This window comes from Myotis myotis, unplaced genomic scaffold (genome assembly GCF_014108235.1).
Source record: "Myotis myotis isolate mMyoMyo1 unplaced genomic scaffold, mMyoMyo1.p scaffold_m19_p_11, whole genome shotgun sequence".
Taxonomy (NCBI): domain Eukaryota; kingdom Metazoa; phylum Chordata; class Mammalia; order Chiroptera; family Vespertilionidae; genus Myotis; species Myotis myotis.
Window position 1 is genome coordinate 42473874 of NW_023416315.1, and position 19387 is coordinate 42493260.

The window sequence follows — 19387 nt, forward strand, 5'->3', positions numbered from 1 at the left end:
CCTCACATTGTTGTCATGAGGATCAAATCAGAAAGTATAAGTGAAACATCTTTGCAAACTGCAATGAGCTAAAAAGGTTACAGTCCTTATTTTCTAGTGCCTAGTAAGTATGTGGCCTGAATTGTAATAATTCAGTAAGATTTCCCTCAGAAACAAACCTAAATATTACCATATCTTGTGTCTAAATGATCATGTCATATTTGTATAGTGATTTTAGTTAACTTATTCTTATAGTCCTACAAGATAAGGAGGGAAAGTATTACAATTTTATCACTTTGATAGATAAGAAAATCGAGGCTCATAGATTGAGGTGGTTTTCCTAATGCATGCAGCTGGAAAAATGGTGGTCCTGGGAGTAGAATCAAGTTCATCTCAGCTCTCTTCTTAGACTATGGATAGTCTGAAATTTAACATTTCTGAGCTGTTTCATGAGAAGGGTGAGAGAGCACTGAGAAAATACATATTTTTCCTACAAAGAAAATATGCCCATAGTATTGGGGAAAAGAGTAAAGCATATAGGCTTTATAATTTTGAGCCAGTGTGCCTTTTATTTTTTATCTTAATTCATCCCTAGGTGCAGAGGAGTGTATTATATTTTGTGAAGATAAAAATGTTTCATTTCCTTGTTTGGAGTAACTATGTTGTATACTGCTTTAAAAAATATGAATCAAGAGAAAGCTACAGAAAGAAAATTCATCTTCATCTGTATTTTCTAATTTTTCTAGAGTCACTACTTATTACTTTCATAATAAAAACTTGATAAATATAAATGATGTCCCAATTTTAAAAATATATATGCTTAAAAATATGACTGACATCCTACATAGTTATTTCTGGTTGATGGGATTATAGTAGATATTAATTTCATGTGTTTCCACATTTTCTAAACTTTTTACACTGAACATGTACTGCTGTATAATCAGAAAACAAAATATTGAATACTAGAGGCCTGGTGCATGAGATTCATGCACTGGGGTGAGGGAAGGGGTTCCTCAGCCCTGCCTGTGCCCTCTCGCAGGCTGGAAGCCCTCGGGGGATGTCTGAGTGGGCCTAAGCTGGCAGTCGGACATCCTTAGCGCTGCTGTGGGGGCTGGAGAGGCTCCCACCACCGCTGCTGCACTCTCCAGCTGTGAACGCTGTGGGAGCGCAGTGACCACCAGGGGGCAGACGCTCCTGTGTTGAGCGTCTGCCCCCTGGTGGTCAGTGCGCATCATAGCGACTGGTGGTTCCACTGTTCAGTCGATTTGCATATTCCCTTTCATTATATAGGATTATTTTAAAACCAACACATGAGGAAAACAGACAATGCTAAATAATTATAGGTTTATGGTATGGTAGAAAAGAAAAATATTCTGAAGCAAGTAACTTAGGAAGAATTATTTTTAAATTTACTTTGAGGTTATTGGTATTCCATGGTGTGATGGTAACTGAGCACAGGAAGACGCTGGGAGGGATTGGGTGAAGGGAATTATTGCTGGCCAAATTCTGCTTTCTGTGGAGTTCAGAGAGGGGGTGGTGGTGTAGCATCAGTTTTTCTTCTAATTTCTGCTTATAAGGTTTGGAAGGTTCACCACTAGCTCCCAGGACCTAACAAGGGAACTATAATGGTCACGATGACATGCTTTGGAATTAGGCAGAGAGGTTCTAACTCCAGCTCTGCTACAGATCAGCTGCAGGAAATTGGAAAGTTACTTAAATCTTGGCCAATTTCCTTATGTTGAAAAACTCTGCCTCATGAAGTGGACAACATAGAGAAATTTGTAAAGAACTTAGCACAATGACTGGTACACATTAATCAATAACAGATAGCAGCTGTCATCACCACCACAATCATCTACCTGATCTGGGATTTGACACATAGTGAATATGAGTTGGTTTTATAGAATTACTCCATAACTCAACTGTCTGTCAGCACAGTGGCAGGTGACAGAAACCCAACTCAAATCCAGTTTAAACGAAAAAAAAACCACAGCGTGTTTATTAGATGTATTTCTAATTGGTGGGAATGTGAGACAGCCCTGGGGACCTCAAACCTTGTAGAGTCTCTTCATGAGGGATGGTTATAATTAGCTACTTTAAATTCTTTGTTTGAAAATTCTAATATTTGTGCATTTAGAGGGTTATCATGTGGTGATTGTCTTTCTCATGAGTATTGGTCAGATTTTTCTGGTTCTTTGCATATCAAATAATTTTGGATTGTATTCTGGACATTTAAAATATTATGTAGTTGAGCTCACAGAGAACGAACAGATTGTTGGTGGTCAGAGGGTGGAGGGGTGGGTGAAATGGGTCAAAAGGTACAAAAATGCAGTTATAAAAGAAATAAATCATGGGATATAATGTACAGTATGGTGACTATAGTTAATAATACTATATTGCATATTTGAAAGTTGCTGAGAGGGTGATATTAGAAGTATTCATCACAAGGAAGGCAGTTATAACTAATGATGATGCTAACTAGACTTGTGGTGATTTTTTCACAATATATGCAAATATTGACCCATTATATTGTGTACCTGAAACTAATATTATGTAATATGTCAATTATACCTTAATTAAAAAAATTATGTTGTGAGATATTGGGTTCTTTTTAAATCCTCTGTAGAATTTTTGTCTGTTTTAGCAGGCAGCTGCTCAGGTTTGGTTCAGACCACAGATCACCTTCAGTGTGTCGTGGTTCCAGGGTTAATTCAGTTTTTAAGGCGTTTGCTATTGTTTATTGGAGGTGGGAGGAGTTGCCGGCCCCTTGTTTGAGCCATTCAGGGTTAGTGGGAGTGATGGTTTATACTGTAGCTGAGTTCTCTGCGGCTGTGCTGCACTTCTTTGATTCTCTTCCACACCTGCCCAGCTAGCTGGAGGGTGAGCCTGAGGCTCGTGCTGTTTCATATACACAAGGAGGGGATTGATTCCCTTCTCCATTACTCTGGGATATTTCTCAGGGTCTCCTTTTATATTTCCTCTGGCCAGAAAGATGGATTACTATATAGTTTTAGCCTCCATGTTTTTCAGCAATTCCATCCAACTGGGGTGGAGTGACAAAAGACAGAAGAGAGAAAAAAAATAGCAAGGATTTTCTCCTGAACTCTGCATGGCAGAGTCTCTTGTTCCAGTCCCTTTACTCAGAGAGACAGGTTTTCTCTTGGGGTGTGAAGTGCCTGTGCCATTGTGGTGCTGGCCTTGGAAGAGAAAAAAAAATAAAAGCCCATGGTCCCCTCTCCCCACCACCACCATTATCCAGCTAACAGAGGTGCCTTTTCTTGGTCTTCTGGCCAGAAAGATGGGATTCTTTTGGAGTTTTTGCAGTCCACACCTACTGAACAGCTCCCTGATTTGGGTCACCTTCAGCTCAGAGCTAGGAGATAAAGGAGAAAAGGAACCAGTAAACTTACTACCATTGTGAGTTATTCAAGTTTTGACTTTCTTCCCCAGTCCTCCTGCTGTTATTTATTTTGTGCAGCATGGGAAACAGAGGCTGTAGTGGGTTTTCTCCATCTTGGCTGGCTTAATACTGGTGAGTAGCTTATTAAAATGGGTTGGGTGACATGTCCATATTAGGGCCTGGCATCCAGAGATTGGCTGTGCAGTCAGAACTGCGTGAAATCTTAGAATCATTCCCCAAAGAATAATGAGGTCAAGGGGCATGCTCTTACCTGAAGGAATGGGAAGAGGATGTGAGCCAGACAGAGCAGCAGGTATCTACTTTTTCTGATTAAAAAGAAAATATTTTAATAGGTATTTTAAGTTGTTTTCTGGGAGTGTAGTTATGACAATAGGCGTTATTAGGATTATATTATAAAAATTTCTGTTAAGTTGAGAGATTCTTATAGGGTCCGATGAGTGCCAAAGAACTTAAATAACGAGCTCATGAAATTTGCAAGCAAAAACATGATTTGGATGTCAAGATTTTCAGAGCCATCTATCACCTATACTATTTCTGTAGACACTAGTAAAGCTCAATTTGAAGTGGCAGCATTGACGATTATTAGCTTTTGGATTGGAATTGTATTTTTGTAAATCTTTTCTGTCTGAACTCTGCCAGAGGCTTGGCTGGATCCAAAAGCAGAGTTTGCCCTTTCCTGAGCCAGATTGTGAAGTCAGCAAAGTGTGTTGTCAGCTCCTTGTTCTCCTTTCTCCCACTGGGTTATTCCCAGTTTTCTTTATCCACTCTATAGCAGAATCCTTTTTGTGTCTGCCTGCTTGTTCGGTTCGTAAGCTCTGGACCTTCTCTTCTGTTACCTTCTACCCCCTCATAGGAAGTTCTTTTATGAAGTGCTAATTATCTTTCTTGTACTTTTGTTTGGATGTTGTTGTATAATGCAGATCAGTACCATCTTCAGGCCAGGCAAGCGGGGCTGCTACCTTGATCTCCGCTGTAAAGGGCCCCACTCTGGACCTTCTCCAGCTGTGTTCCTCCTCCTGCCTTCAGTCTGCAGGCCAAGGAGGTGCCCACCTGGGTGTCATGTCCCCCTGTCCCACACCCTTTCATATCACGCTCTCCGTAACATGACTTTGGAATGATATCCTTAGAAGGTCCAGGTTTGCTTCTGGGCCCTTCATGGGCTCTTCCTGGACCGATGCTCCTGATCGTAGACTGTTACTGTGGGAGGGGCACTGACAGACCTTGGATGTGCAGCTGGGCCACCACTTGCATGTGAGGAGGCTGTTTAAGGTGTGAGCTGAGCATAGAGCAGGAGGGGGCACATCGATTGACACTCTTGCCCTTGTCCTGCCAATGTCAGGGGCGGCCTGAAGGAGAGCCGGCTGGACAGTGCTTTATTATTATACAGATTTCCTTATGCTGTTGCAAGTGATGAGCAGAGATAGCTTCCAGGCAGAGAAAAAGTCATGGCCTGGGGGCCAGGGAGAGTATAGCAATATTGTTTCAATAGTCATACACGAGGAAGTTGAGAAATCAAACTTGGAGAAGCAGATGGAGAGTGAATCCAGAAAGGCCTCTCATGCTATGCTAAGATTATGGACTTTATCCTCGGTCAATTGGACGTTGTCTCAGGGTTTTGAGCAGGGATGGCATAATTACAGCTGGCTGCAGAGTGTCACGGATGTGGGCAAGAGCAGAAGAGGCATGCCAGTTAGGCATGGGTGGTTGTCATCCAGGCAGCAGAAGATGGCGATTAAAATAGGGCAGTGGCCATGAGGATGGAGGTAAGAAACTTGCCCATGTAGGACTATGCTGTGGATCAATTCAAATAGGATAATGTTATGGAAAGTGTTTTGGAGCCCTGTCTGGTGTGGCTCAGTTGGTTGGGCATCGTCCTGTGCACCTAAGGGTTGCTGGTTCCATTCTCAGTCAAAGCACATGCCCGGGTTGTGGGTTTGATCCCTGGTGTGGGGCATGTAGGGCAGCCCATCGATGTATCTCTCTCTCCCTCTCTCTTCTTCTTTCTCTAAAAATCAATTAAAACATCTAAAATTAAAAAAGAAAATTATTTTGGAAAGCTTATAGGGTTCTGCAAATGTTGTTAGTGTTATTATTAATAATAACATAATTGCATTGTGGATAAAGGTTACCTTCCAGCTAATCTCAATTCTAGAGTAAGAAGATGTAAAAATCAGCTGAAATGATGTGAGTAATGGTCCTAATATAAGTTGTCACATCCTCTGAGGGCTCCTTTGGGAGAGCAGGAAGGTGGCTCTGCTAGGCTTTGGGGCTGGTGGTTCGAGTGGAAAGGGCAGCAGTGCTGGGCTTCCGTTTCAGTCTGGATAGGGAAGTGTCCCTGAGGTGGATTTCATCATTCAGTATGTAGCTGTTCACACATCCTGTTTCCAGTAAGAGTCCTTTTGTTCCATATGCTGTGCTTGATGTCTCTGAATCGGAAACCTCCCTATTTTTATTTTACCATAGGAAATAATTCTTGTCTCCTGTCATCATGTGGAAGGGAATTGGAGGGGTCTACATTCTCAAACACATTTTCAACTAATCTTTCTATTGGTAGGTTTTGTTTGCTTTCGGAGATATTTGGTGTCTTTAATTTCTGAGAGTTTCTGCAGCTCAAATCAGCTTTCTTGTTATCGTCTGCCTATGTAGCCCTTAGCGTTCAGATTTTCTTGTTTGGTCGGTCAACAAAGCTCCCCTTATGCTTTCCATCTTCCAAAAAAAAAAAAAAAAAAGTGTGGACACCTGCATCTATTATCGTTTTCACTTCTACTCTCTTTACTCTTGTCATCTTAACAGTATTTTTATTCCTTTACTCTCTGTTCCCTTTAGAAATTCCACTCTTTTGCAAGATTGTAGGAAGCGGAGATAAACATACATATATTTAACTCAGCAAGTTTAAATGTAATTAGATAATAAAACAGTGATTGCCTGTGTTTAAAGATGTTTTTATACAAGAGAATACATTTTCCTCCATCTCTTCAATGAAAGTTTTCAAATTAATATTTCTAATATTGATATTATTATAGATTGTCGAGCAGCAGGTCTCTTGAGAAAAATCAAAGTTTCTTTCATTTCTTCACGGGTAGGGTATTATTATAGTACAGATTATTATATCATGGGGAGCCTTGTTTTGGAACGCTCTTTTTTGAAACTTTCCCTGCCAGTGCAGGAGGTGGTTGGTTTTCCTTAATCAAGAACAGTGAATATGTGAGATACAGACTCTAGTACTACAACCACAGGTTTTTCTTTTCAAGAGGAACTTGAGATGTAGAGAGTTAGTTGAGTTGCTCAGGGTCTTAGATTTAGCCCTGGCAGAGGTGAGACTGGGTTCTAGGTCTGTTGTTCCCAATTCATTGCCTCCCCCTTTACAAACCTGAATTGAGAGCCATAGGAAGCAAATGGTCTCAGCTGGGTCTTTCCAAGAAACCCGCTGCACTTTCATTCTCAGGAAAAGGCAAGCCCGATGAGAGCAGGGCTATTTTGTTCTCTGCAGTATCCCCAGTGTTACCCGGTGGCACGTGGGAGGCGCTCCGTAAATACGTATATTGAACGACAAATTGAATTGAGTACCTCTAAGACGTTGTTTACAAAGACAGACCCGAAGTCAGGCTTAAAACATGAACTTTTAAGTTCTCTGTCTGCAATGCAGAGAAAAGGATGTGTCATAAATAGATCAGATACATATTACTTTACTTAGCCCTGGGTTCCCATGGTAACTTCAGGTTCCTTTTATAAAAGAAAACTCTGAATATAAATATATCTGCACAGTGCTGCTGTGCTCATGTACTGGATAATGTAGGCTAAGGCAGTTTTTATTGTAACTTGAATATGTGTCCGCATTAAGGATTCTCATGCTTTTGACCTTCCCACATAGTAGGGTGAGTACTCTCACCCATTGGAATTAGAGCTGAAATACCTGTGCCGTGCGCCACAGTCTCAGGCTCTCTACCTTTTTCCTGCTTGCTGCCTCGCTTTCTCAAATAAGGGTGCCAAGCACTTTGCTGAGCAGTTAACTTTGGAAGACCTTTCTCCCAGAGGAATTGCAGTGTCATCATATACAAGGCTATGCTATTCTCAACGTTTCACATAAATATTCAGGGAAGGAGCCTTATATTAAGAAAAGGAATCACATTGGCTTCTTTTTGTCCCTTCTCTCTGTGTGCGCTCTCTTAGGCATCAGCAGTTTTTTCTTTCTTGAGGTCAGAGGTCTCCTACAACCTCCACTGCTTTTGATGCTGTACTAGAATTTGTGGTCCTCTACTGGGTCTTTGTAATTAACTTGGGTCAACTCTTAATTGACTCTAGAGGTTAGGCAGGGAGCACCAGGGAGCTCATTTTCTCATCAGCAGGCCAGTGCCACGGACGAGTCTCGGAGGACAGAAGACCAGTAGCTTTGTTCGTTCGTTTGTTTGTTCTTTCATTAGCTCATTTGATCACCCTCCTCTCTACCCATCCTTAGGCTAAAACATTTCACTGCATCTCTTTAGGCGCGTTATCTCCAGGCTTGATCTCACTGTTTATCAAACCCTGTCAAACCTGCTATTTATGAGGGAACTGGTAAGCGCTAGAACAGTTACAGACTGCCTGCCTCCTGGGACTTTCTCCTCAAAGCCTCTTCAGGCGGTTCCAGCTCACAGAAACGCTTCTGACTCTGAAATCATAATAAGTCATAATCATGGCCTCTAAAATGAAAGCCGTTTGGGTGCTAAGTAATTGGTATCTGATAGAAGGCTTAGGAAAATTGGCTGTGATGAGTTCATTGAGAAGTGGTACAATGTTGTACTTTATGGGAGAGTTTAAGGGATTTTTATTGGTAATTTCCCCCAGATAAAGTTTTTACTTGCACACTGATTTGTGATGACACTCTTCTACTTTGGAGCCCTTAATCTTTATGCTTTCTTATAAAATTATTAGTAGCCCTGCGCACGAATCCATGCATCAGTAGCTTGCTGCCGCCTTCCTGTAGCTCTCTGCCCACTGCCTGGCCCTCCTGTAGCTCCCCCGCCCCTTCCTCATAGTTTGCTGTCCTGCCCCCTCCTGTAGCTCTCTGCCACCTGCTTGTAGCTAGCTGCCCCACCCTCCTGCTGATACGTGATCTGATCATTACAGAGTCGGTCATTATGTAACAACCATTTGCATATTACTTTATTATATAGGCTATGTTGTATGTGTATGTATGTGTGTTAATGTCCTATCTACTGTAATAAAATCATAAGCTATTGAGTGCGAGGACTGGGTTTTATATATATTTAAAATTTTCCCCCTAATACTTAGGCCATAGTACTTATTTAATAACTAAGTGCCACACCTATAATAATAAAAGCATAATATGCTAATTAGACCCGATGTCCTTCCAGATGACCTTCTGTGAGGGAAGCTCAGGTCCTGGGTGGTGGAGGGAGTCTTGGGTCCTGGGTGCCAGCAGGAAGCCGGTGCTGGCAGCCAGGGAAAGGAAAGCCTACTCTTGCATGAATTCCATGCATCGGGCCTCTAGTCTAATCTAATCTAATAAAAGAGAAACATGTAAATTGACCACACCTCTGCTACACCCCAAGCCACGCCCACCAGCCAATCAGAGCAACTATATGCAAATTAACCCAACCAAGATGGCAGCTGGCAGCCACTGAGCTGGAGCAAGCAGGAGGCTTGGTTGCCCTGGTGATGGAGGAAGCCAAGCTTCCTGCCTGCCCTGGCTGGCTGTGGCCTCCGCTCAAGGCAACAAAGTTTCAATTATAGAAGATAAATAAATCTCAGATACCTGCTTCCTCCACTGGGAGCTTGGGTGGCTGGGGGCTGTGGCCAGCCTGCAAACAGCCATCAGCCCCTCACCCAGGTTGGCCATACCCTCATGGGGTGAGGGTCCCTGCTGGGGGGCTTGGCCAGCCTGCAAACAGCCATAAGCCCCTTACCCAGGATGGCCACACTCTCAAAGGGTAAGGGTCCCCGCTGGGGGGCTTGGCCAGCCTGCAAACAGCCATCAGCCCCTCACCCGGGCTGGCCAGGCACTGCAGCGGGGACCCCCACCCTGAAGGGGCTGTGGCCAGCCTGCAAACAGCCGTCAGCCCCTCACCCAGGCTAGCCAGGAACCCCAGCAAGACCCCCCTCCCTGAAGGGGGTGTGGCCAGTCTGAAAACGGCCCTTAGCTCCTCACCCAGGCTGGCCAGGCACCCCAGCAGGACCCCCACCCTGATCCGGGACACCCTTCAGGGCAAACCAGCCGGTCCCCACCCATGCACCAGGCCTCTATCCTATATAATAAAAGGGTAATATGCAAATTGACCCTAACAGCAGAATGACTGGGAATGACTGGTCACTATGACACACACACTGACTACCAAGGGGCAGACGCTCAATGCAGGAGCTGCCCCCTGGTGGTCAGTGCACTCCCACAGGGGGAGCTCTGCTCAGCCACAAGCCAGGCTGACGGCTGCCAGTACAACGGTGGTGGTGGGAGCCTCTCCCGCCTCCTCAGCAGTGCTAAGGATGTCCAACTGCAGCTTAGGCCTGCTCCCCACTGGCAAGTGGACATCCCCCGAGTGCTCCCAAGCTGCCAGAGGGATGTCTGACTGCCAGCTTAGGTCCAATCCCCTGGAGAGCGGGCCTAAGCCAGCTGCCGGAGTCCAACCCCAGCAGGTCCAGGGGTCCCCAAAGGTGTGGATGGAGTCGGCGAAGAAGGAATGACACAGAGACAGCGTTCAGTTGATCAGCAGCCTAGCCAGGATCTCCAGCCAAGTTCTGGTCTGGATCTCCAGCGAAGTTCTGCTGTTTATTGTTTTGTTACATCCGTATTTATACCAGTTGATTTTAATCCTGTCAATTTCTAATACAAAGGTTAGGGTGTTTCTTATCTCCATTCCAGGGAGTAAAGATTATGTAGCTTAAGCATGATTGTTTGTAGTTAAAGTGATTAACTACCCGCCTGGCACTTAGTTAAGGAGTTTCATCCCCTCCCTAACTTCAGGGAAAAATCCCTACCTGGGGAAACAACCTTTCTTGGAGAGGTGACCTTGGTTAAAACACACAGTGCTAAGGGGAGCAAACATATTAAGAACAGTATGCTATATACACCAGGTCCCTTGAAACATATGCTGTGCAGATGTTTCTTTCCTGCAGCGACTGTGTCAAGCAGCAAGGATGGACCGGCTTCCGGCAGCCAGCGAGGGGTCCCAGACTGCGAGAGGGCACAGGCCGGACTGAGGGACCCCCCTGAGTGCACAAATTTCTGTGCACCAGGCCTCTAGTAGTAAATAATGATATATGGTAATGTTACTATACAAAACAATTTATTGCTATATGCATAAAGAATTATATATTATATATTAATATCAATATATCAAATAATATATGTATATTGCCAATATACTGTCAAGATATCTATATATGCATATTATTTTTATGTGACTTATTTAAAATATTATATAGCCTATATGAAGTTAAACTATAACAACTGTCATAATTGGGGGATATAACCCACTTTTTCCATGAGTACCATGAGGTTTTCATATTGTAAATTACCTTTGTGTTTGGGGGCTTCAGAAAAACCAGAGCTGGTCAGTAAAGTGGTAAAAACAGAGTTTATTCAGGAACCTATTGGGGAAAAGAGGTTTCAGTACAGAACTGGACTTATTTCCTATATAGTATGGACAAGCGGGAATTTATAGGCAAGGAGTAGGGTGAAGGTCATGGATGGAAAATTACTAAGGGGAAACATCAGAACTAGAGGAGGAATTCTGCTAAACTGACATGACAGGATTCTTGCTAACACTGCGTGATGCAAAGATGAATATGAAAGCCCCCAAATCAAAGATTCATTGGGAAGAGAGCCTGACTAAACATTGGTCAAGGAAAGAGTTTTTGTCTGGGGGTAATGTGGACATCCAATGTTTATTTGGGTGTACCCTGGTAATTTGTGTTTTAGGTGTAAGATAACACAATTTGAGTTTTTGTTATTTGAGAGTTCGTGCCTATATCTTTATTTGTGAATGTGTGGTTGTGTGTGTTTTACCATGATTTCTGTTGAGGGTAGTCTTCCCTAAGTGTTTGGTGATGAGGAATAATTATTCTCTTGGGGTTGTTTCCTGGTCCCCGCATATTTGCAATGTAAAGTTTTCAGGGAATTCCATCATTTTGTTATTCAGTGCAGGGTCTTCATGCCCCAGCATTCTGTGATTTGAAGACATGTATAAATACGAGTAACTGCCATCTTTTGAGTGGGGTAGGGCCAACCACTTCCTCAATTTATAATGTGGATAGTGAGTGGACATTCTGTTGTTTATAGAGTGCACTCTGACTGATATCAATATGTTTGGTGATAAACTGTCAGGAACACTGAAATGCAGGAAAATTTGTCAGGAATCTCCACCCTTGTCAGGGAAAATTTGAAACACGTTGAAATAGGCAGAAAATATTCCCAGGTGTCATGTTTAGTGCACCTGGTTCAGTTTCTATAGGGGCCTGATTCTTTCCTTTTCTTTGAGCTATTTTACAACATTGTAAGGTGTAAGAAACGAAGAGGAATACAAATTACTCTTGTCCATAGAAATGAAAAGACATTTTTTTCCTTTGGAATGCAATTGATTATTATGCTGTGGGTATTTATTTACCAGTTCTGCATCTCTAAGTCAATTCATCTCACTTTCTGGATTGCCTGTTTATGTGTGTTTGAATTCTTCTTTGAACTGGTGCTAATGAATGATCAATGTGCTAATGAATGATTTAAATAAAATCTGTGAAATGCAGTGATTTTATATTTGTATGAGAAAATTTTTTTACCTTCTTTTAATTATTCCTTATCACCCAGAAAATTCTATTTCCAGGGATCTGTTTAAGTGCTCAGTGCTTACTGGACTTCTTGCCTCCAGAACTGTGAAAAGATACATTTTTATTATCGTAAGTGGCTAAGTGTGTGGTAATTAGTTGCAGCAGCCACAGAAAACAAATACAGAAATAGAGAGAAATCGAATCATTTCCCTCATCTCTGTACTCTTGTATCTCTTTGAATATAAGACATCTTTATGATTACTGTTAGACTTCTGTAGCCATCAGGCTTTTACATTAGGAACTGTCACCATTCCTTCTATTTTAAAACAGTAACCTTCTATTTTTAAGCATAATGGCATTATGTAAACTGAAAATGCTTGTAAATAAACAGAAGCCTTGACTTCTGCTCTTGGCTATGCTCCTTACTAGCTGGGTATCTCTGGGTAAATTATTTACCCAATCTAAGTTTCATGTGCATGATGGGAATAATACAAACTCTTCTTCCTAAATCACATAATTGTTATAGGTATTTAATGATGTAAATACATATGAAAAATAGCAGATAAATAATGTAAATGCAAGATTCTTTAATGCTTAACAATTAAGCATGCTTTCCCTAGCTATACCAAAGTTATGATGAGCAGTTTTGCACATAAATCACTGACCACATCAAACATTTCCTCCCCTTAAATTAGATGCTAGAAGTGAGATTTTGGGTTCAAAAGTTTGAACACTTAAAAGTTCTGGATTCATATAGACAAACTTCTCTCCGGCAACCCTGTACCACTTTGCTCTCTCATTGGAAGCACACAAATGCTCATTTTATTATAGTTACATTAGAGAGTTTTGAAAAAAGTATTTTAAGTGTTGTACCAACTTGATGAACATTATTATCTGTATTTCTTTGACAAGGTTTAACATTTTTTTTGTATATTCCTTGACCATTTGTATTGTTCTTTAATAGATTGCTTGTGTTCTTTGACTATATTCCCAAATAGTATTTGTCCTTTTCCTTACTGACTTTTAGGAACCCAGTACTCTTAAGCTAATGAACCTTTGTTTTGTGTTATTCCTTCACCAGTTTGTTGTTGTTTACCATTACTTCAGTTTATGAGTTTTATGTTCAATAATTGTATGTAATCAAATTCAGTGAACTCCTCATTTTATCTTACATATATGCAGAAATTGAAGCAGGGGAAACAGAAACCCAGGTGGCCTGTCCTTACCATATCACCACTAGCTCTTTTCTCTATATCATCCTCTCTCTCCTTATTGTTGATGATAATGATAATAATTCTATCATTAATCAAATTCTAACTCAGTGCAGCCTAACATGCCTAACATTTTACATGCATTATCTCAGTTAATTTGTACAATAACCATACAAGATAGTAAATGTTATTATTCTAACTTCACTAATGAGAAAAATGAGTGCTTTGAGAAGTCAGTAACTTGCCCAATGTCATATAAGTTGTATGTGGAGGAATGGGCTGTGAATCTCAGAACCCATTTCTTAACTGGTGTTCTTGCTATGTGGACAGACACACACAACCAAGGTAGGTAACTCCCTGCCTCCCGCACCTGATTTCCCAAGTGGTGGTGTGATGACATTTCTTTTCTCTCCTGTCATTAATACAGTAAAGGAGGCAAATAGGGTGGATGAAGCAGAATAACAACATCCTAGCTATTGAATTGAATTAATAGGATATTGAACTGAAAATATTTTGGGGAGGACTCAGAACTTCTCTCATTCTTCAAATGCTCCAATGGCATTTTGTTCCTGTTCCTAAGCTCAGGCATCTCACGTGTGTAATGTTCTCTGACCAGTGGAGGGCACTGTGAAAATTTCAAAGCAACCAAAGTCCAGAGACAAGTGGATTGGTCTTGATATGGCAATTATAAATGTTTATTTTATAGTCTGTGATTGATGGCAGCCTGCTGTGGTGTGTATGTATGGAGCCTGGGAGAGCTGCTTGAAAAACTGGTAGTCTTTCACTAGCATTGGGATGATTAACTATTACACCTCTGTTAAATTTTAAACAGAGTGAGAATTAGGTCAGTGGGAGTGGTTCTCTTATTTCTTTCTTTGAAAAACTTGGAGCAGTCACAGCATTCAATTTCCTAGTGTCATTTTGCTCTAATATGCCTATCTCAATTATTTAGAGCTCTCAAAACCTGCAAAAGAAATAGGGAAATGTGCTGTAGCTTCTTTGGGGTGGGTGAGACTAAAAGGTCAGTGGACACAACTTGAGAGCATTGACTATCCTGTCTCTCATCACATCCTTAGTGCCTGGCATGATGCATTTTTTATTAAACAGACACACACACACACACACACAAAACAACTACTTGGTATGGCCTGAGTGGGGGAAGAAGGAGGGTCAACCAGAGAGTAAAGTTTGGAATCAGGCTTGTAGGTTTGGGGGTGATGGAGAAAGCACAGTTGTCCCTTCGGAAGTGGCTCTAACAAAGGCTTGTTTTTGTAATTGTTTGCAGAAAGATTACCACTTTGAATATACAGAATGTGATAGCAGTGGCTCCAGGTGGAGAGTTGCCATTCCGAATTCTGCAGTGGACTGCTCTGGCCTGCCTGACCCAGTGAGAGGCAAAGAATGCAGTATGTTTCCCTTTTTGACCTTTTGTTTTCCTGATTAAACCATTCCTCCTTCATATCAGCCCATATCGGTTAATTGTAATGACTATGAGACCTTTGGAAAAAAAGAACATGTAGCATTAATGTCTAGCAGAGCAAAATCATCCTTTTTTAAAAACACGCAATAGTAAAGGATATTAATTATTTTTTTTTTAAATCTGGTATACTATCTTTTAAAAATGTTTATTAAAGTACAGTTGAAGTACCACACTATATTAGTTTCAGGTGTACAACATAGTGATTCTACATTTTTATACCTTATGATGTGATCACAATATGTCTATAACTGTCACCATACAAAGTTGTTATGATATTATTGACTGTTTCCTGTGCTGTCCATTATATCCCTGGAGCTTATGAATTTTATAACTGGAAGTTTGTTTTTCTTATTACCCTTCGCATTTTCCACCCATCCTCCACCCCCTCCCCCTGGCAATCCTCATTTTGTTCTCTATATCTATGAATCTGTTTCTGTTTTGTTTTTTTGTTATTGTTGTTTTTTAGATTCCACATATAAGTGAAATCATATGATGTTTATCTTTCTCTGTTTGACTTATTTGTTGGCAAGAATGTGGAGAAGTGTTGTACTGTTTTGTGTACTTGAAATTCTGGAGGGCAGAGTGGCAGAATTTCTCTTTAATAGATGTCTGTTTTTAAATTTCTAAAAAGTTTTAAAATTTTTGGTAAATTACACATAATATAAACTTTACCACCTTAACCATTTTTAAGTGTACAATCCAGAGGCATTAAGTACATTTACCAACATCCATCCACAGAACTCTTATCATCAACATCCAGCCACAGAACTCTTTTTTTTTTTTTTTTTTTTAAATATATTTTTTATTGATTAAGATATTACATATGTGTCCTTGTCCCCACGTTACCCTCTACCCCCCACCCCCCCCACCCCCGCTCATGCCCTCACCCCCCCGTTGTCCATGTCCATTGGTTAGGCCTATATGCTTGCATATAAGTCCTTTGGTTGATCTTTCCCCCTTACCCCCACCCTCCCCTACCTTCCCTCCAAGTCCCGACAGTCCAATCAATGTCTCTCCGTCTCTGGATCAGTCCTTGTTCATCAGCTTATGTTGTTCATTATATTCCACAAATGAAGTGAGATCCTGTGGTATTTATCCGCTCTCCAGTTCCATCCATGCTGTGGCAAATGGTAAGAGTTCCTTTTTCTTCTTCCTCTTCTTAAAGAATACCTTTCAGCATTTCATATAATGCTGGTTTGGTGATGATGAACTCCTTTAGCTTTTTCTTATCCGTGAAGCTCTTTATCTGACCTTCTATTCTGAATGATAGCTTTGCTGGATAAAGTAATCTTGGTTGCAGGTTCTTGCTATTCATCACTTTGAATATTTCTTGCCAGTCTCTTCTGGCCTGCATGGTTTCTGTTGAGAAATCAGCTGACAGTCGTATGGGTACTCCCTTGTAGGTAACTGACTGTCTTTCTCTTGCTGCTTTTAAGATTCTCTCTTTATCTTTTGCTCTTGGCATTTTAATTATGATGTATCTTGGTGTGGTCCTCCTTGGATTCCTTTTGTTTGGGGTTCTCTGCGCTTCCTGGACTTGTAAGTCCATTTCTTTCACCAGGTAGGGGAAGTTTTCTGTCATTATTTCTTCAAAAAGGTTTTCAATATCTTGCCCTCTCTCTCCTTCTGGTACCCCTATAATTCTGATGTTGGTACGCTTGAAGTTGTCCCAGAGGTTCCTTACACTATCTTCATATTTTTGGAATCTCTTTTCTTTTTTCTTTTTCGGTTGGGTATTTTTTGTTTCTTTGTATTTCAAATCTTTGACTTGATTCTTGGGATCCTCTTTTCTGCTGCTGGATCTCTGTAAATTATTCTTTATTTCAGTCAGTGTATGCTTAATTTCTAGTTGGTCCTTTTTCATGTCCTCCATGGTCTCCCTATACTTATTGAGGGATTCATTAAATTTATCGGCGGTTTCCATAAAATTCTTGAAAAACCTTATAACCGTGGCCTTAAACTCTATATCCAATCGTTTGCTTTCCTCCATTTCTGCCATTTGTGACCTGTTTCTTTGTCTCCGCATTTTGGCAGCTTCCCTGTGTTGATAGAGTGGCCCTGTGCGCCAGGTGTCCTGTAGGGCCCAGTAGCTCAGCCTCCCCAGTTACCTGGGGTGGACACTCTTGGTGCACTCTTGGTGCCTTGGTTGTTGTAGAATCACTGGGAGGAATTGACCTCCAGGCCAATTGGCTGTGAGAATCAGCTGTGTCTAAAGTGGGAGAACTTCTGTGCTGAAGACACCCTTCTGGGGCAAGACTTGCTTCAGTGGGGCTTTGGTGCTCACTGAGTCTGCTCCCTGAGTGCGTCCCTTATGGATCTGAGGAGTTGCAGTCTGGATGGTCCCCCTCTGACCACTGGGTACAGTGGCTCCTGGATCTAAGGAGGTGCTAATTCAGCCTCTGCCTGAGGCCACACAGCAGGAGCCACGAAGAGGCTCAGCTGTGAAGCAATGCAAGCCGCTGCGGGGCCTTGGGCCTTCTCTTGGAAGTTCCGGGTCTGCCTGGCTGGGCTGCAGTTAGGTACATTCACATGCAAAAGCCTCTGCTGCAGCCTGGGTGGGGCGGGGTCTCAGGGAGTCAGAGGGCGGAGAAACGGCCATGGCCGATTTCTCCGCCCGGAGTCGCGCGTCTCAGTGTTCCGGTAACGGCTGCAAGCACCTCTGAGGGAAAGCCGCCCTCAAGTTCGCTCGCTGCCGGACAGACCAGCTTCTCCCCGTATGAGACCTGGGTCCCCAGAGACTTCCCGGAACCGGAGTTCAGGGCCGTCGGGAGTTTATGATTCAAAAAGACAGCCGCGTCCTCAGGCGCCACCCCCTTTCCTCGCGCGCGCCGCCGTACCTCTGCACTTCACCTCCGCAGCGCCTCTGGCTCTCAGCGTGCTTTTCTTTCCTTCTAGTTGTGGAATTTACACTCAGCCAGCCTTCCTGTTTTTCTGGATGATGTTTGCTCAGTCCTTTGCAGTAATTTTCAATTGTTGTATGAGGCGATAATTTCCCGGTGTTTACCTATGCCGCCATCTTAGTTGCTCCAGCCACAGAACTCTTTCGTCTAGCAATGGATTTCTTGTTTGTAGCCATAGAAATAATGTAATTTTCCTTTTTAGTGTAACCTACAGAGAGATTGTAGAATTGATGACTGTCATATTCAATAGCTTGTCTTTTAGCAATTAAGCAGGTTTGAAGTGCAACATTACGAATTAACAGAGAAATTTGTTGTTAACATTTATTTTTACTTATAAACTCTACTTTCTTAATCCTTTAATTTGGCGAGTCACAAGTTCCTGCAGTGAAGTAGTCTAGGGATAGACTGGAGTTCAAAGCTAGAGGTAAGACAAAAGAACTTATTTAGCTTTCCTACAGCTTTCCAAATGGAATTCCTAAAAGCTTAGTTCTTCTGCTCCCAAATGAAAGAGCAGATAAGCAAATGATGAAATGACAGTGAATCCCTTCTGTTCATAGAGAATGTGTCTCTGTTCCTGGGTGGTGGGTTTACTGAAATCAGGGAGATGGGAAGATGCAATAGTCTTATGGGGAAAATCAGGGAAGAAAACCATTATTTCTTGAGGAATGATATTAAATGAATACAGAGAGGAACCCCTATCCAGGTAAAGAATTCAGTCCAGCAAGACTTTCAAGAGTGTAGTGGGATCAGTATAGAAGAAGATGATACAAGACTGAGATGTATGCAGTCACTTGTAGAGAGAGGATCAGCTCTGTGAGGAAGGATTGCGAATAATACCTATGGTGTTAGCTCATTGTAAAATTGCTTCAGTGATCTTCCTAGAAAACTTGTATAACATTAATCTATGTTTACTTTTTACTTGTTGAGCTAATTCCTTGGTTCCCATGTAAACAGCCCCTTTGAGGTGAACTACCTAGCTATTACGAATACTACTCCATATCTAGGTGATGTGCTGGTGCTGACATGAAATGGGTCATGGTGGAGGATTTTACACCACAGAAATTGGCAAACACTACAAATCAGGGACCTCCATTCCCTTGGGAGCTGGTTATTAAACATTTACCAGCACACCACTGATTAAATTTATTGCCCAAGTGTTAAAGAATCTGTTACAGAATTGATGTCTGAATAGTCATCATTTCTATTTGAATGTTGCCAAGGACATTCTTTGCTCATTATTTACTATAATCTCTCACAGTTAATTATGAATCTGACAGTCCAGCAATAATTTTTCTAAAAACTCTAATAATCAAGTCACTATTAGTTATTACTTTAAAAATGATACAGCTTACTTTAAAAATTAAACCCTAACAATGACAGTACTTATGTGACAGATGGGACATTTTTTATCTTGGCATTTTGTCTGAAATCTAAGTTGCAGGTATTTCTGCATATACACTTATATCACTCTTGAAGGTGTGGCCTCTGATAAGTGACTTTTTCTTTGAGTAGTAAAGACAAGTTATTTTAAAACTCACAAGAAACTTAATAGATCTAAGCAACTTAGAAGCCATCTAATTCATAACATTAAATGCGGCACTTACCACATTACTAGTCATTAAAGTATTGCTGGAAGGAA

At 41.6% G+C, this 19387-nt stretch overlaps 1 protein-coding gene across 1 annotated transcript in view; it reads left to right on the forward strand.

Annotated features, from left to right (window-relative positions):
- Positions 1-19387, forward strand: part of ELAPOR2 (endosome-lysosome associated apoptosis and autophagy regulator family member 2) — a 134371-nt gene that overhangs the window by 53095 nt on the left and 61889 nt on the right. The window contains exon 2 of the mRNA XM_036328327.1: positions 14654-14774. Coding sequence (XP_036184220.1) covers positions 14654-14774 — 121 coding nt within the window. The remainder of the gene's footprint in view (positions 1-14653; positions 14775-19387) is intronic.